General features: G+C 46.0%; 1 protein-coding gene across 2 annotated transcripts in view; it reads left to right on the forward strand.

The window, feature by feature from the left end:
• Positions 1-16,679, forward strand: part of MAP3K5 (mitogen-activated protein kinase kinase kinase 5) — a 1,851,596-nt gene that overhangs the window by 1,134,726 nt on the left and 700,191 nt on the right. For both annotated transcript variants that reach the window (XM_069607656.1, XM_069607657.1), the window contains exon 12: positions 16,613-16,662. In XM_069607656.1, the coding sequence (XP_069463757.1) occupies positions 16,613-16,662 (50 nt within the window). The remainder of the gene's footprint in view (positions 1-16,612; positions 16,663-16,679) is intronic.

Raw genomic sequence — 16,679 nt, forward strand, 5'->3', positions numbered from 1 at the left:
ACACTATCTGGGGCAACAACATGTGGAGGATGTGCAGGTGGGACGTGCAGTCCTCCAGGTAAGCCCCACAGCTTCCGGGGTTTGGTTTGTTCTAATGGTGTTTGTTTCTCATGCCTATTGTTGGACAGTTTTCATTATGTTGGTTACTGTGGCTTGGGGGCATGGGGTTTTGTTTGCCTGTCATGCACCACCAAGTTGTCATATTGCTATGTACTCTATTCACAGCATGTGAATCCTTGAAAGATCCAATGCTGGAGAAGGGAGTCGTTTCTTACCTGTAACTCCATTTCTCCAGCGTTGGTATCTTTCATGGATTCACATGCACCCAACGGCTGCCCCTACAGGCAAACATTGGTTCGGGTTTCCTCTACTTTGGGAGGTTAAAATCTGAAGGGAAGCCACGGGGGCAGGGCTATTTACACTAAATGTCCTATTGGTGCAGCCTAAATCACCCAAAAAGACGTTGATAGGACACACAGTGTCGAAGTTTTCCATAGGAAAACGCTATGTTAAAGTTAGAGGTTTTCCCAGCCTGACGACGGAAAATATTCACAGCATGTGAATCCATGAAAGATACCAACGGTGGAGAAATTGAGTTACAGGTAAGAAACTACTCCCTTTTGTTTGTTTATTGGGTTTTAATTGGGTTGCTTTGTAGCACCTTCAAAGGGCAAAGAAAGCAGGATCCGATATTGAGAGGCATTCAAACATTCAGAAGAGGCTACATCAGAAAATGACAATCAATGGAAATAGAGCATAGCGCCAATGAGGAAAGAGACACGAGAGCAAGCATGGTTAACAGCAAGGCTGGCAACCAGACAGATCCTCATTCTATAAGTATAATCCAGGTGTTATTCCAACAGAGGAAGGTTTTGATCATCTTGCAAAAATGGAAGTGTTTCTAGACAGGCTCTGAGAGCTCTGGTTAGTTAATTCCAAAGGGAGGCTCTGGCTGCATCAAGACCTCAGCCACCGAGTCAATGAAGAGGCATAACTATTCCCCACTGCTAAGCAACAAAGGGACCACAAAACAATCAAAAGGGTGGCTAGGTTTTTTTCATTGCATTTTTCTTTTAAAGAAAGGGTTAAATTGGTGCATTTTCCAGAACACCACCTATGAACGATTGCCAAAAGAGCCATGCAACTCAATCTATTTTGTGGCAATACATGTAAATAATGCAATAGATGCCAGGGCACCAGAAATGCACATGAGCCATTTTCAATACATTACCAGGGTGCTTGTGCCCACAATATGTCAGCTTTGCCACTATAAGTACAAATTAATAATGGTTTTGCCCAATAATTCCAGTACTGCTACTTTGAGTACCCTTTCCAGATGGCTTTGCCTACGTAAGAACGCTTTCCAGAATCCCAGGATGTTGTCACTGCTTTCGTAGGGGGGAGCCCCTTCCCATAAGGCTGGGGTGGTGAGGCTGCTACCGGATAGTCCCCCTGGGGTTGGTACTTAGCAGGTGGAGCTCATGGGAGGGGAAACATGCCCCCTTTGGGACCAGTGACCACCGTATCCGGAGAATGCGGTATGCCCACCAATCACCTGACCCTAGAACCCTTCCCTAACATAATCCCATCTCTCCTTTCCCTCCACCCTACCCTCATATACGAGAGAGAGACAGAGAAATGTAAATAAATATAATGCAGTAAGGTATGCGGTGGACCAGAGAGGTGGTGAAAGCCTGAGAAGGTGGTGCCACAAGCTGAGAGGCTAGGAAAAGAGGGTCTGGGTCCTTACAAATGTAGGCAAAATGGTTGATTGGACATGCGTTTGTACTAAGGCTTGTCAGGAGAGTGAACATTTACATTTTTTGGAGTGCCCCACAGTTGAATGCAAGTTCAGTTTCTAAGATTCCCATTTATGCGGAAATTGTCAGTTATAGGGAGTCCCTTGTGGAATGGGAGTCCCTGCTCCCTTGACGGAAGTCACTTCCACTGAGGTCCCATTTTCCCAAATCTCTAGGGAGGGTTTTGCTCAGCAGGCTCACTTCCCTAGCCTTAAAGAGGGTGGCTCCCCCAAGGAATAAGGGACAAAACCTCCAGTTGCGTCTCAGTATTTGTATTTGTATTTATTGTGTTTTTATATAGCACCTTTGTCCAAAGCGCTTTACATAGTGCAGTCAACGATATAATGAATCAGAATGCATATGAGCGTTCATAAACAGTAACATTCAAACTGTGTTCAAAATAGTAACCATGAATTAGCATTCCTATGAGTAATCAGTCAATCAGTGTTCATAAACAGTACCTGTGTCCTGCAGTATCAGTAATACTGGTCTTAGTGTCTTCTCCACCAGAAGCACACAGCAATTTCAGAGGTTGCAGGTGCCCATTTGACAGGTGCAGTGACAGCCAAGTCTCTGCATTGCAGGGGTTGCACTTAACATGCAATGCACCCCTGTACCAAACCCCTGTAATAATGGGTTTGCTCTCCTACTGGCAGATACATCTTTAAATATAAGCCATACCTACATTATGGTAAATGGATGGTAGTTCTCATTATTTCAGCTGAAGTCGAGCGTGTCGGCCATGTGAGCCCAGCTCAGCTGTGAAAGGTTTGTGTTTTTTCCCTAGACAGGCTGGCCCTGCCACTGCTGGCAGTATTGTAGCCTTGAGGGTTGCTTCTCTGTGTTCCATTGTGAGGACAGGTAACAGCCTCTACAGAGAGACAGCCACTCCACAGGAGGCTGCCCTGGGTACGTTCACAGCAAGAGTAGCATCACACCAGGCTGCTGCATATCTAAAGGCCTTTGAGCCTACTGAGAAGGGACGGGGGTGAAGTTAGTCTAGACTGAGGGAGCTCTTTACAGCTGTAGGAGGGTTCCACAATCTTGTTTCTCTTTGCCCCTATCTTTCCTTCCTGTTCACTCTAGCACAACACACTTTGGCTGTGAATTGAGGGCAAAGTCCACTTATTTTAAAAACCGGGATTGCAACTTTAAAGCAGGCTACCTTTAGTCCAATCACCCATTGGCTTTTGCCTTTAATTCATCTCTGAACTTCAGCCCTTAAAGAATTAGTTTGGACCCTGATAAGAGATCAGTCCCTTCAAAAGTTCTCCAATTGTGGGGTGAAAACATGTAGTCCAAGGCAGAGGCATGCTCTGCTCCCTAACCATTTCGGTAAACTTTGGGGCTGACCTGTTGCTGGAGCAAGACCTGCCTCTCTGCTAGCCACAGCAGTACGCAGGACCGCATTGTGTTGAAGAACTTCTGCAGTTGTGTTTCAGCCTCCCTGAGAAAAGGCCAGCACAAAAAAGGACTCCCCTTTTCCCAGAGCCACTGTATTGGGACTCACCTCACCCTGAGCGCCAAGACAGCCAGGATCCTAGTGTTTTTTGCCATTGAACTGCTTGGAGCTGTGTTTCAAGGACTGCTTTGATACATTCTGACCACCTGTACCCAATGGTGCTGCCGTTTGCACTCTCCTGATCTTCGCTTGCACAGCGCCAAGAAGTCTGGTTCAGCGTTGACGGAACACCAAGAACTGAGAAAGGTATTAATAACTGCTAACTGGCCCTAGAGACTGACTAGGTCACATTAATCCCTTTTATGCAAAACAAGGTCATTACCTTGTTGAATAGTAAGGTTTTTATTGCCTTCTTGCATAAAGTATATATATTCTTATAGAACCTTAATTGGACATTTAGCTGTTTGGGTTGTTATTGAACTACATTCACGTGCCTCTTGAAAGTATAGCCTTCCCTTGGCCCACGTTACCACAAAAGCTGAAAGCGGTATATCTTCTTAATGTGCCTGTTTTATGTGCTGACTTCTTTATAGAAGTGTGAGGGTTCAGTATGCGCTTTAACCTCTGCTCATCCTTGTACTCTTATAGCGCAGAAGCCCATTCATCACGCCACTTGGATCCGTAGTTGCGAAAACAAAGATTCTGTGGTCTTACATATTGGCCCCATGCTCCCTAGATTATAAATGGGCAAATACTGCTAACGAAAAATGAGTAAATAAAAACCCGAACCAAAAAGAGGCAACAGACACTTATGAACCTCTCCCCTTGATTTCACGCACATGGATTGCTCTGTGCTAACAGCAGTTCTACAGGAAAGCGCTTTACCTCTATTACTACTCAGTCTTAAGCGGTACTCTAGGTGACCACATCTATTAATTATATGATGTGGCATTTATAACGTACCTGTACACAAGTGTTTCTAGGCGCTAGAAGACAAGGAGGAGGAAACAAAGGGAGTACAACATAATGATCTTACTAGGCCTGGTCTCATTCAGATCATGCAAGTGCGGGGAAGATGGAAGAATTGCCAGGGGGGAAGTGAAGGGGGAAGTGCAGTTAACTCACACGTGCAGCCAGCGGGTGGTTCATAAGTGCAGAGAGAAGGGATTTTAGGGTTGCAGATACAGACCTTTAAGTGCAGGGGAGCCCAGAGGCAGTGCGAGGGCAACCAGACATACAGGAGCCTGGGTTCTAGTTCAGAGGGTGACCATGTGACCAGTGCGTGGAGCAGTCTGGTGCATAAGCAGTGGAGAGGAAGAGAGAAAGCAGAATCAAAAAGGAAGGTCTTGAGTTGCTCCCAGAGGTGGTTCTGCTCAAGTTTGAGAGATGCAGGGAGGCTGTTCCAGAGGCATACCCCAGCCGAGGTGAAAGATCTGCCCCCAAATTTTTGCTTGGAGAAGCGTCTGACCCTCAGAGAATTGGAGTTGGATGAGCGGATAGCTCAAGAAGGAAGATGTTTTTTGTAAGGGAAAGTTGGAGTTAGAGCAGTCCCAGGCCCCAGAAAGCCTTGTGGACGATGCAGAGGGTCTTGAAGTTGATCCTTGCAGCCACAGGGAGCTAGTGAAGAGATTCCAGAGTAGGAGAGATACGATGCCTGGGCTTGAGGCTAAGGAAAAGTCTCGCAGTCCTGTCCCGTATAATTTGTAATGGTCGAAGAGTAGAGGCAGGAAGATTTAGAAAAAGGTTGTTGCAGTAGTCCAGCCTAGAGAGGACCACAGCTCTGGAGACGGTGAGCTTCCTGGGGAACACCACAAGTAGATAGCGATAGAAGAGGGGAAAGACCCCAGTTGGACCTGAGATGGTCGGTTGGTGAGAAAGGAGGTCAACTAGGCCAGGGCCTGATCAGTAATACCAAGGTTGTCTCAGAGATGATTGAGCAGGATGGCATGGTTGACTGTGTCAAAGCAGAGGATAGAACAGGAGAATGAGGACAGAAGGGAGATTAGAGTCATGATTGGAGAGCAAGTCTTATGGGGGTTCAGGAGAGAGGTTTCCGTACTTCTGGCAGCTCTGAAGCCAGACTGGTGGTCATGGAGGCAACCAACAGATTTGGTATGTAGATTAAGCTGGGAAATGGCCAGCTTTTCCAAGAATTTGCCCAGAAAGTAGTGATGGAGATCGGGGCGATAGTTAGCCGGAGAGGAAGTATCGGCCGAGGGCTTCTTTAGAAGGGGTGCACAAGAGGGTGCTTAAGGGGGCAGGGGAAAGTTCCAGTTTCAAAAGAGTGATTGCAGAAGTCGGCCTGGGCTGGAGAAAGGGTGTCGATATGGTTCTTGATGAGCAACGGAGGACCTGCTTTGATGAGACATTCATAAATCGGACTTGTCTAGAAACATAGTCCGGGTCAAACAGTAGAAAGGAGGAGGAGAGACAGCCTCAGACGTGCCAAGAGTGGTAAAGGAGGAGGAGGACGAGGACGAGGAGGTGGATGAAGAGGAGGTAGAAGAAGATACGGTGGACAGGGTGGCCTGAGTGTTAGTGAAATGAGAGGCCCAGGCTGTGCAGAGGGTCTGGGACGGAGCAGGAGAGGTAGAACTGCAGCAGGATTGCCCAGCACCTTGTAGATTTTGAAAAGTTCAGCAGAGTTTTTAGATGCCGCAGAGATGCGGGCTTGGATGTAGGCTCCCGTCTTAAAGAGGACATAGTCTGTACTGGCTTTGGAGCAGGCATTTGGCTAGTTTGTCAGGCGATGCGCCCAGTGCCCTCCACTTGCTCTTCGCCACCCTACACTTGCGTTTAATGGCGGCATAATCGTACAAAGAGTTGCACTTGGATTTCGGCGTCATGCGGATCCTCATGACCGGGGCATGGACATCCAGAGTGTTAGAGATGGAGAGATGAAGGTTAGAGAGAGCTGTGTCAGGTGTGAGTCAGTCAGCCAAAGGTGCAGGAGGAGAAGAGAAAGTAGCGGCGAAAGCCTCAACTGGCACATGCTTCATGGGTTGGATGACCGAGAAGGGGGTGGGGGGAGAAAGAATGAGAGTGAGAGAGAGTGAGAGAGAATGAGATTCAAGGGTGTTTATTGAACTTAAAAAAGGGTTTGAAAAACGCCCATCTAATCTTAAATCTACAGGTGGGAGCAAGCTATGACCATCAAATAACGCAGTCCTAGTATTGTCTTGTCAAAATAAAAGCCCTTATACTAAAGCACCTATTGCCAATCTTTACCTCTAAATACTAATAGTGTGGGAAATAGTGTTATGAAAAAGATAGAAGTGTTCACAAAATGATATGTCAGGATGTTCAGGCCGTTGGCCTCCCTTCCCTATGGTTTCAGCATCGGGTAAGGCGGCATACTCTAGCTGAGCACACGCTTTGGCTTGCAGTTCAAAACAAACCAGAGGGCCTTCTGCGACAAAGGCTCTTTCCCCTTGAAAGTTTCTTATTCGTAGAATACCATGGAGTGCAAAATAAGATTTAAAGGTTGCTTCTCTTTCAGGCTTACACAATTGAAACAGGATATCCATCGCCAACCTTCTTACTTCCAGATTAACTTTGCTTTACTGTCGAGACTTTCGAAAATATATGGTTTTGCATTAATCCCATATATGACCACTACATCACTGTTGCATTCTGGTACTTGTTTTTCTTAACATCAATTCCTTTTCCTTTACTTTCAGTTCTGTTTCAAACAAGCCTTCTTGGGGATTCTATTCACTTTCCCTCTTCTTAGTGTTTTCCCTGTTTTGGCTTTTAGTTTAGTTTACTTTTCAGTGTTCACATTGCTTCCCTTCACTTCAGGGACTTCGCTTTCATTTCACAGAGACTTCTGATATAGTGTTCACTCACATGGGGTCACTCTGTTACTTTGGCTCATATTATCTTTCAGGTATCACTTTCTCTGGTGACTCACGGTTCACACCGGATCCCCTTCGGCCGGACTCAGATCCTCTTAACACAATGTTCAATTAGTCTCCCTCTGCCGCACTCGGACCAATTTGATTTACAAAGTTTTAAAGTCTTTGGACTTCATGTCCCAAAATGCACTTTTCACCAACTTTCACCTTTTTGGGTTCGGGCCACTTGCCTGCTTTACTTGATGCCTGCCCTCATGCGCTCTGCTTCCACCTGCTCGTCCTTGTCTCTCTCTCTCTTTTTTGATCAGACTCACCGGGAGAGTTAACAGCTCTGTCCTGTGCTGTGGGGGATGAGGTCAGGGTCTCACCACCTACCCCTCTACATCCTTGGGGTCGGCACTGGTCCCAAGGGAACAAGCAACTGTCCGGACCTAAACAGAAAGGTCCTGGCTGCCTGAAACCAACATGTAGGAGACACGGCTCCTGTGACACACTGCAGCCTTTCCTTCTCACTGGGCCAGTGTCGCTGCATGCTGTCTTCCTCTGCATTCACCGGACAGCTCCTAGCCTCTTGGTCTCTCAGCTACAGACAATCCTCCCAGCTTGCTTTTGATGTTTGCGATTTGAAGAAGAATCCTCTGCTGGTCTCTGCCTTGCAGCCTCCCTCTTGCTCTCCGAACTGCATCTGACCTTTTTCTCTTAGCAGCCTCCCTTTATACACCTGTATGAGGTTAATGGGCAGCAGGTGTGTGATTAGGGTTGGGACTTCCTGACCTTGCCTGACTTCATTAAGGGGACAGAGTGTTGTACTCTGTCCTCTGTTTTAGTGAGTTTTTCACTGGTAATCCTCACCCCTCTAGGTTGCCTCCTCTTCTCAGTATTATGGGAACATGGTGGGTAGGGTGAGGGGGGTAGATGCTGTTTTGGAAAATACCCCAAAAGACAGGCGTTGTATGGTTGTGGATAACGGGTGAGAGAGGGATACTGTGTCTCGCCTAGGGTATTTCCATGTGAATGACCTCAGACTCCCCTACCGGGTGATCCTGCTGTACTGGTCCACCCCCAGGGTCTGGATCCAAATGCAATGGCCATGCCCTGGTCACCCGAATAGAGGATTCTTGGGGTCTAAATGGGAGAATACCCCTAGGTTTTCCATAGTGTGCCCTGCAGAGTTAGTTGGGCCAGAGGGAAGAATAGAGCGAGAATCATAGAGGATGCAAAAGAGTCCTGAAGAAGGGCTGGTAGCATCCAGGTGGATTTTGAAGTCTCTGAGGAGGAGAAGTTGAGAGGTAGAGGCAAGGAGCGAGGAGGAGCGGTCAGCCCAATCAGAGAGGAAGAGGGCGAACTGGCCTGGCGCCCTGTAGATAGTGGGCACTGTCGGAGAGAGGCCAGGAGCGATAGAGAGCCTGCAGACCAGGCATTTAAAGTAGAAGTAGTGCTGCATTGGAAGGATAGAAGCAGGGATCCACTCTGGGAAAATCAAGGCTACACCCCCACCGGGACGGTTGGTCTGGTTTCGGAGAGGATCTTGTAGCCATCAGGAAGGCGAGTGTCTAAACTTGTGACAGAGCTGCCTGTGAAACATGTCTCGTGAGACCGAGTATATCCAAATTAAGCTCTTCCAGGAGATGGCAGAGGAGAGTTTGACCGTGGAACGAGAGTTGACAGTAGCGATGTGGAGCAGGTTGCCACATTTGAAGGACTTTTGGGGAGGGGTACATGCCAGAGGTACACCCTGCGGAAGTGTTGGAGGTACCAGAGGGGTGGCAGAGTAGGGAGTCAACAGGGTGGCCAGAGAAGCAGCAGGGGGGTGCCGATGAGGTGGCAGAGGAAGGAGGCGGCAGAGGAGCCAGAGAGGGGTAAGAAGGGATAGCAGGAGAGGAAGGGAAGTTGATAAGGTGCGAGAAGCATCTATCGTAGAGTAGGCGATTGGCCTGAGGGTCCTGGACCAAGACAGTGCCATTTGAGTAGACATTAATGATGGTCTTAGCAGAGTGGAAGGGAGCCAGAAGGGCCTCCTACCGTGTGCCGCCATTAATGGGAGAAGAGGAAAAAGGAGAGAGAACAGAGACCATATGGGGGGTCCATAGGCCTGGAGAAGGAACGACAAAGAGGATGTTCGTAAGGGTCTGTCTGGAGGAAGCGCTGGTATAGCATCAGCGATAGGGAGGATTGGGTTGGAAACCAGGATGTCCCTTTTGAGCTTCTTGCTGCCAGGCTTAGTATCGATAGAAAAGCAGTTAGAAAAGATAGGTGAGACAGAGAGCACCATAGGGGTTGTGGGGTGCAAAGATGGATGGGAGTAGGGAGAGAGGAGCCCAGGCAGGGGCAGTCTGGTCGCTGGGGGTGTGAGTGGGAGAATCAGACAGGGGGGAGTCACAGGGGGGGACACGAAAGGGAAGGGATACAACAAAGAACAAGAACATGAACAGAACAAATAATCAGATGCAGTTCAGCATCATCAGAAGGAAAAGAGCACAACAGGGAACCTATAAGTAGAGAATGCATATGTAGTACAGAACCAAGGTAAAGCACAACCAGAAACCTGGAAGTAAAGAATGCAGATGCAATACAGGACCAAAAGCAAAACAGAGGTCCGCAGGGAACTGAGAAGTAAAGCATGCAGGCAATTTCAATGTGATGCCACAAACCGTGGATAGCAACACAATATCAAGAACCGTAGAGAGCAAACACAGTCAATACAGTCAGCTAGGCACAGAACACAACAAGAACCTAGAAGAAGAATGCAGGCAATGCAAAGTAATGCCAGAAAAACAGTGGAGCACGAGACAGTGTCCGAATATTTGAATTAATTAGTACTAGTGTAAAGAAGCATGGATTACAGAAAGATTGAGAATGTTGCTAGTCTCAAATACTTCAATTCAATTTTATTTTTAACTTAAAAATATGTGGCGTAAAATTGTCCTAGATTCCTGTGGTGAGTGTTGTGCACTGTTGACTTCCCAATGAGCTCTTCTGAAAGTCAAGGAAAAATGTGAGCTCTTGTGTTCTCGGTAGGGAAATGGCACGCAATATTCAAGGTGCAGCTGATATGGAAGTACTTATTGGTTTAAGTAGTGAGGTATACCTTGACGGATAAGAATCCTGTAGTTGCATAGTTCTTACTGGTGACGACTTTGGTTTATTTTTGTTAATGCAAATTTGCTCTAGTATGGGCTTCATGGCCATCCTTCATTGGTAAGATCCTTTCTCATGTGGAATGTTCAGAGTTCTTTTCCAAAATGCTCAAGATATGAGGCAAGCCTCAAATTGAGTTGGGTGGTTACTTTCAAATTCTGGTTTGTGGACATTGACTTTTGTACACATAGACATCGTTCCAGCAAAGAGTTATTGGCACCTGTGCTTCACGAGTTTTATTTGGCAGATAAGGCTACTTAGTTTGGATGGCCTTACAGCTGAAGGAGACTGCTTTAAACAAATGGACTATAACAGGGATGGTGCAAGCACCAAATGTCTGAAGGCCTTCAGACACACATTGTGGCAGTGTTGAGCGCATTATCGCTGCAGAACCTTCCTGTTGCTCACAAAACGAATACTAGGTACTCATACGTCCCGCCCACTTTCCTCCAACTTTGTGAGCTTCCCGCAACATGAGGACGGTACCAGAACCTTTGGCAGCGAAAAATTGAGCATCCCCTTTAAATTTAGTCCTGCGTATGGGTGCGCGGCGTTGGCCTTGAGAACGCCCCTCCTACACCTAACTGGACACTACCCCACTGAAGTCTGATACACCGCACTGAGTGTACCAAACCGTCCAGGCATTGATGGCCACTCATCTTCTCTGCCTAAACAACGACAAAACTGAAATTCTCCTGGTTGGCTCCCAAGTCATTCTCAACAGGCTAGACCAGGCCTATCGTGCCTTCACCATAGAGGCCATCTCCATATCACCAGTCTCCAGCGTTGTGAAAATTCTAGGTGTCTACATAGATGCCACCTTGTCTCTAACATGGCAGGTCAGTGCTATTGCCTCTTAAGCGGGCCTCACCACTAAGCTAATTAACACCAGCAGACTTTTCCTTACCACAGACGGCTGTCTTTCCATTGCCGTGCACATATTGGCTCCAGACTAGACTACTGCAATGCCCTGTTTGCAGTGACTTCCACACGCAACCTCAACAAACTCCAAATCATACAGAATAATGCACTGCAAGATGCTCTGCATCCCCAGGCGTGAGCATATTACAGAGGCTAGAAGAAACACTCACTGACTCCCAATAAGGGAACGCATCACATTCAAAACCTGTTCAGTCACCCACAAATGCCTATCCAACTCTGCCCCCACATAGCTCTCCGAAAGGCTCAAAATATCACAATCCTCAACACCAACTCACTCCTACTCTCATATTATCACCCTAAGATTTAGACTTACAAGTGCCGGAGGGAAGAGCTTCACGGTCATTGCCACCAAAAACTGGAACTCTCTACCCCTTGCTCTGATATTAGAGCAATCGTATCAGACCTTTCGTAAACAGCTTAAGACATTGCTATTCTCACAGGGGCACTTGCTATCTGTGTCACCTGACTATCTTCCTAACCCTTGTAACCTATGTACCTAACCTTTGTCACTTAACTTGTAACTAGCGCCCTGATGCCCATGGATTTGATGCGCTTTATAAAAGCATAAAATAAAATAGATGTGGCATACTTGACCCTTTAACTCCCTAAAACAGGTAAATACAAAAAGCAAAACTGGAAAACCTTGGATGCATAGGAGCCTGCCCTTGCTTCCATCTAAACAAATGCATGGGTCGGTTCAGATCATTGATAACAGTGCAGTGTCACAGATGGAGCTTGTCTGTTTTTACTGATTCAGCCAAAGTGGAACTTTAAGGCAAATAGACATCTTTTAATTTGCATTAATTACTAGGTGCGACAACGTCTAAAAAATAAATTTTTCTCCCAACTTCAAGAAATAGGCAGGAACATACTCCCACTTCAAGATATTATATGGAACTCTGGGAAGGGGATGTTGTTAGTTTTCCGAGTTACTCAGTAGCTAAGAGTGTTACTGGATCTTGATGTTTAGGTTTCTCAAAGTCAACATATGCGAATACTGTGCTCTACAGTCAAGTTTCCTGTACTCTGGGTGTTTTGGCGTTTTCCTACCAGGGCAGTCATGCATGCTGCTATAATTAAGGACAGCAAGGGTTGGCAGTCTGTGGATACTGGAGTTCCATTGCTCAGCTGCTGAGTTGCCACACCGGAAGATCATCTGGAGAATATGCCCATGCCCAGAAATGTGTGTGAAGGGGATACAGGTTGCGCCTTGTATCAAGTATGTTTCTGTTGAGGCATAGTGTGAGCACTGCCCAGTTCTTTTACAATTAATGTAAGCAGACCACGAACGTCTGTGGAGATTTTGGGTGTGTGCAACTGCCCTAATCTCCAATCAGTTAATCTGGTCACCGGTTATCCTTTGTCGAGCAGTAGTTGGCATTGCCTCTGCATGTGAATTCACTTCATCTGCATCCTTTCTATTTCTGGTGACCCATTTGTCATACAGCGGCCTACAATATTGCCTCATAAAATAGCTCCCAAGTAGCAGAATCTGGAAAAGATGCCAATGTTCATTTGCATTCTTTCCTTTGAGCGTAACGCTGAATATCAGATGCCTGCTCCTAGAACAGTGTGTTGCAAGACTTTGTCTTGTCAAACTGTCTGGAAAAGGATACCACTGTAAGAATCCTCGGGAATCCCTCGCTGAAACCCTGCCTAAAGTCTCCTTCCAGGTGGCCGGGAAAGGCAGACGCTTCCTGATCCTAACCCTGGTGGTGGTGTACTGCACTGCAGGAGGATCACCTGGGTGGATATAAGGCCCAGGGAAGTGAAGAGACGATGTGGGAAGAGACAGTGTTTTTCCTCTAATGGGGAGACTTTTACCACTGTGCCAGAAGAGGTCCAAGCTTACTGTCATTGTAATGTCTTTAAACCTATGGAAACTGAGGTGGTAAACCCTAAAATTGTAACATCAAAACTTATTAGGCCAAAAGAAGGAATCTTGTTGGTACCTAAAATTAAAAGCCCTCCTCACTGCCAAAGGTACACTACAAGGAACGGCAGAAATGATGTCTTCTCTGAATAATCTTCCTCTACCCCAGTTAAAACATACAGCTTCTCTGTTACAATTAAGGGAATTCAATCTACCCTTAAAGATATTTCAGAAGTAGCAAAATATTGCTTTGGCAAAATAAACATGTCCCAGAATCCTACAGGGACTGAGACAAAGAGGAGGACTGAAGAAGCATGTAGATGTAGTCAGGCAATTACGCCTAACAGCCTTTGCACAGGTCAGGCAATTGAAGTCAATGGCTTGCACTTGAAGCCAATTGCCAAACCTGTGAGGTGTAAAAGTCTGCAGCAGGAGAGGAAGAGGAGATGGAACAGGATTTGGAAGGCTGGCAGTAGAAGCAGTAGTAGCAGAGCATGAAGTTGGCAATTCACGAGGAATTGTGATCACAGAAAGGACTCCAGAGCATGGAGACAGCAGATTTCACCTGCAAGTTCTTAGAGGGTTGTGTGGTCTCAAATCCTGCATTGCTGTGGCTGCACTGAGGAAGACGTGTTGGGTTTGGAGCTTTCCCAATGTGCGCCCAGTAGCTGTGATTGCAGAGCTGTGACCATGCTGAAGCCCGAGGCCTGTAGCAGAAGGCAAGCCACGGGACTGAGGAGTGAAGGAGACTCCCAATTACAGTGGCCAGACCCCAGACACCTGTGCTACAGAAACATGTGGGTCCGAAGAGTTCTAGAAGCTGTAGTAGCAGTTGAAGTTTGGAACGTGAAGCATCCTGCAACTGCAGTGTTCCTAGAGCTGGTGAGTAAAGCTGAGCATTCAGGTTCACTTTGCAAACCTTGCCGGAAACTGATACCAGCTCAGAAGCAACTTGCGTGGGGTTTAAAGAAAGTATAAACTGTTCGTCATTGTGGAAGTTCTTCTTAATAATGGAAATGTATCACACATACTTTTAGTGAAAGTAAAAGTGTACGCATAGGAAGGAGAGCCTGTTAATTCCATTGTCGAAGAATATACTCTTGTCAGAGTGGTTGCGTGTCTCTCATAAAAAGGGGAACACTTGTTATAGCCACTCCGAAAACCTTACTTTAACTTGCACAAGTGTTAAACGAATATTCAGCATCAAAGGAAGGTCGCGTTTGACCCATTGTATTTCCTTACAGGAGTCGGAAGCTGTCTCTTTGATATTCAATAAGAAATGCAATCACTGGCATCTCTTTAAAGCTATAAATCTATATGAACGAGTGATCACATGCACCTAAATCTTATTTTCCTTTGCAAACTGAACCTTGCAGTAGCTGAAACATTAATTCTTGAGGTCCTGAAGTTGTTTTGTTGACTATAAGAACAGGTATTAAGCAAACCATGAGGCGAACCCTTTCCACATTAATACCAGCCCGATTAAGAACTATCCATCTGGTATAAGCAGTTGTTAAAGGTCCAGTGTCCTCTGATACAAGTGTGGCGTTACTACTTGAAGCTGGAAGAGTGGCAATACAGCTGAAGGGTAGTTACTGGAACCAAGAAGGTGTGAACCAAGCTAGGGAAGGGAGCTGGGTTCTTACAAAGAGATAAGCAGCTGTACTTAAGAGGCAGAAAGGAAGACAACAGACACGGCAAACAGGCTGCCCCTTTCTTGAAGTATAGAAAAGAGTGCCTTGTCTACCTGTAGAGGTTGAAGTGTCTTGTCTTTAGATGCTTACATTTTTGAAGTATGAAGTTTTCTCAGAAGACGTAGATGTACCCTAGTTGCAGTAAGGCAGGTGACAAAATAGGCTGCCCTTTCTTGAAGTATAGGAAAGAAGAGTGCCTTGCCTATCTGTAGAGGTCGAAGAGTCTTGGCTTTATATGCCTAATAATTCTGAAGTACCAAATTGTAGAAGACATATAAGTACTTGAACTGTGGTGGTGTATAAACTGTCAGTGGATGTCACATTGGAGCTGGTTGAAGTAGTACTATACTGTGGAACAAAGGCGACTGTTCCCATGGTAACAGTAGTAGAAGGTTGGTTATCAAGAGTAAGGCAACAAACCAAGAAGCATCCTGACAATTATAACGCATGTACTGCAGAGGTCTTAACCAATTGTAAAGTTGTCAACCTAATCTTTGAACTGTGGCTATTAATATTGGAAAGCAAACATCCACCTCTGAAATCTCTTCATTGGCTCCCAGTGGCAGCAATGATAAAGTACAAGACCCTCTGCATTGTCCACAAGGCTTTCTGGGGCCTCGGTCTGCACTACCTCCAACTCTCTCTTCCTAAATATCTCCTTTCTCGCTCTCTCCGCTCATCCACCTCCAACTCTCTGAAGGTCAGATGCTTTTCCAAGCAGAGAGTTTGGGGCAGATCTTTCCTTGGCTGGGGCCTCCCTCTGGTACAGCCTCCCTGCCTCTCTCAAGCTTGAGCAGAACCATCTTCGGTTCTGGAAGCAACTCAAGACCTTCCTCTTCGCTTCCGCCTTCTCTCTTCCTCTCCCATGCTGATGACCCGTCTTCCAATCACCTGGCTTATCTGGCCACCCTCTGAACTTGGGAACAGGACCTTGCCTGTCCAGTTGTACCTTGCAATGCCTATTGGCCACCCTAGCACTTGTGGTCTGTATCTGTAACCCTACAGTCCACCCACTCTCTGCACTTATTAGCCACCCGCTGGCTGCTCCCTCTGATTACCAGCACTTTGCCACCCATTGGCTGCACTTTGTTACCTGCACTTCTTCCTCCCTTTGCACTTTTCCAGACCCCCTAACTCCATATTGCACTTCTCCTCTCCCCTCCTCCCTGCACTTGTGCAATCTGAATAACACAAGCCCTAGTAAGATCGTTGTTTTGTCCTCCTTGTTCCTCCTCCCTGTCTTGTTGCGCCTTGAAACACTTGTGTACAGGCCTGTTATAAATGCCATATCATTACCATTGGTGCTATTTTCTTTGCTGAACTTGAAAGGGGATCTTTTCAACTGAAAGCTGAAGAATTGTTACCAGTGGATTTTTGTTTGAACTTTTACATTGACTTGGAACTCATAACAATTGGTTGAAGATTTTTTTTCTTTTCCTTTGAACATTTGGATAACTGACTTTGAAAAACCCTGAGTAAGGGATTCACCCAGAACTGGTGAAGGTCATCCTAATGCTGGTTAACTACTGTTCATCCTTTTTTTTTTGTTTTTTATGATTTCCTTTGAATGTTTTGTTTAGTGTAAGCGTCAGTTTCTGTATGTTAAGAGATATTTCATTAGTCCTTAGACCAGGTAGGGAATTCCCTGATAGAGTAGGATTAGCGAGGATTTATTTGCAAATTGTTTTCTTAATAAAATGTCTATCTTTGAGAAAAACACAAGCAGTTGTCTGCCTCGCATTACTGACCCCTCACACCATGGAACAATCAGATTACATTCTCTGCACTTTTTGATACGTTATGTAATATGTTCTGTTTAATAATGTTGAAAAGGAGTGCACCAAGCTTGTTATGAGACTATCCCTTCATGTTCTTAATCTATTCCAATGTGTTCTTGTGTATTGCAGAAAGGTATTCACGAGTGGAACTTCAGTGCTACTTCAATCAGAGGAGTAAGGCAAGTTTTTCTCTGCT

This window comes from Ambystoma mexicanum, chromosome 4q (assembly GCF_040938575.1).
Source record: "Ambystoma mexicanum isolate Mex_15411 chromosome 4q, UKY_AmexF1_1, whole genome shotgun sequence".
Lineage (NCBI taxonomy): Eukaryota > Metazoa > Chordata > Amphibia > Caudata > Ambystomatidae > Ambystoma > Ambystoma mexicanum.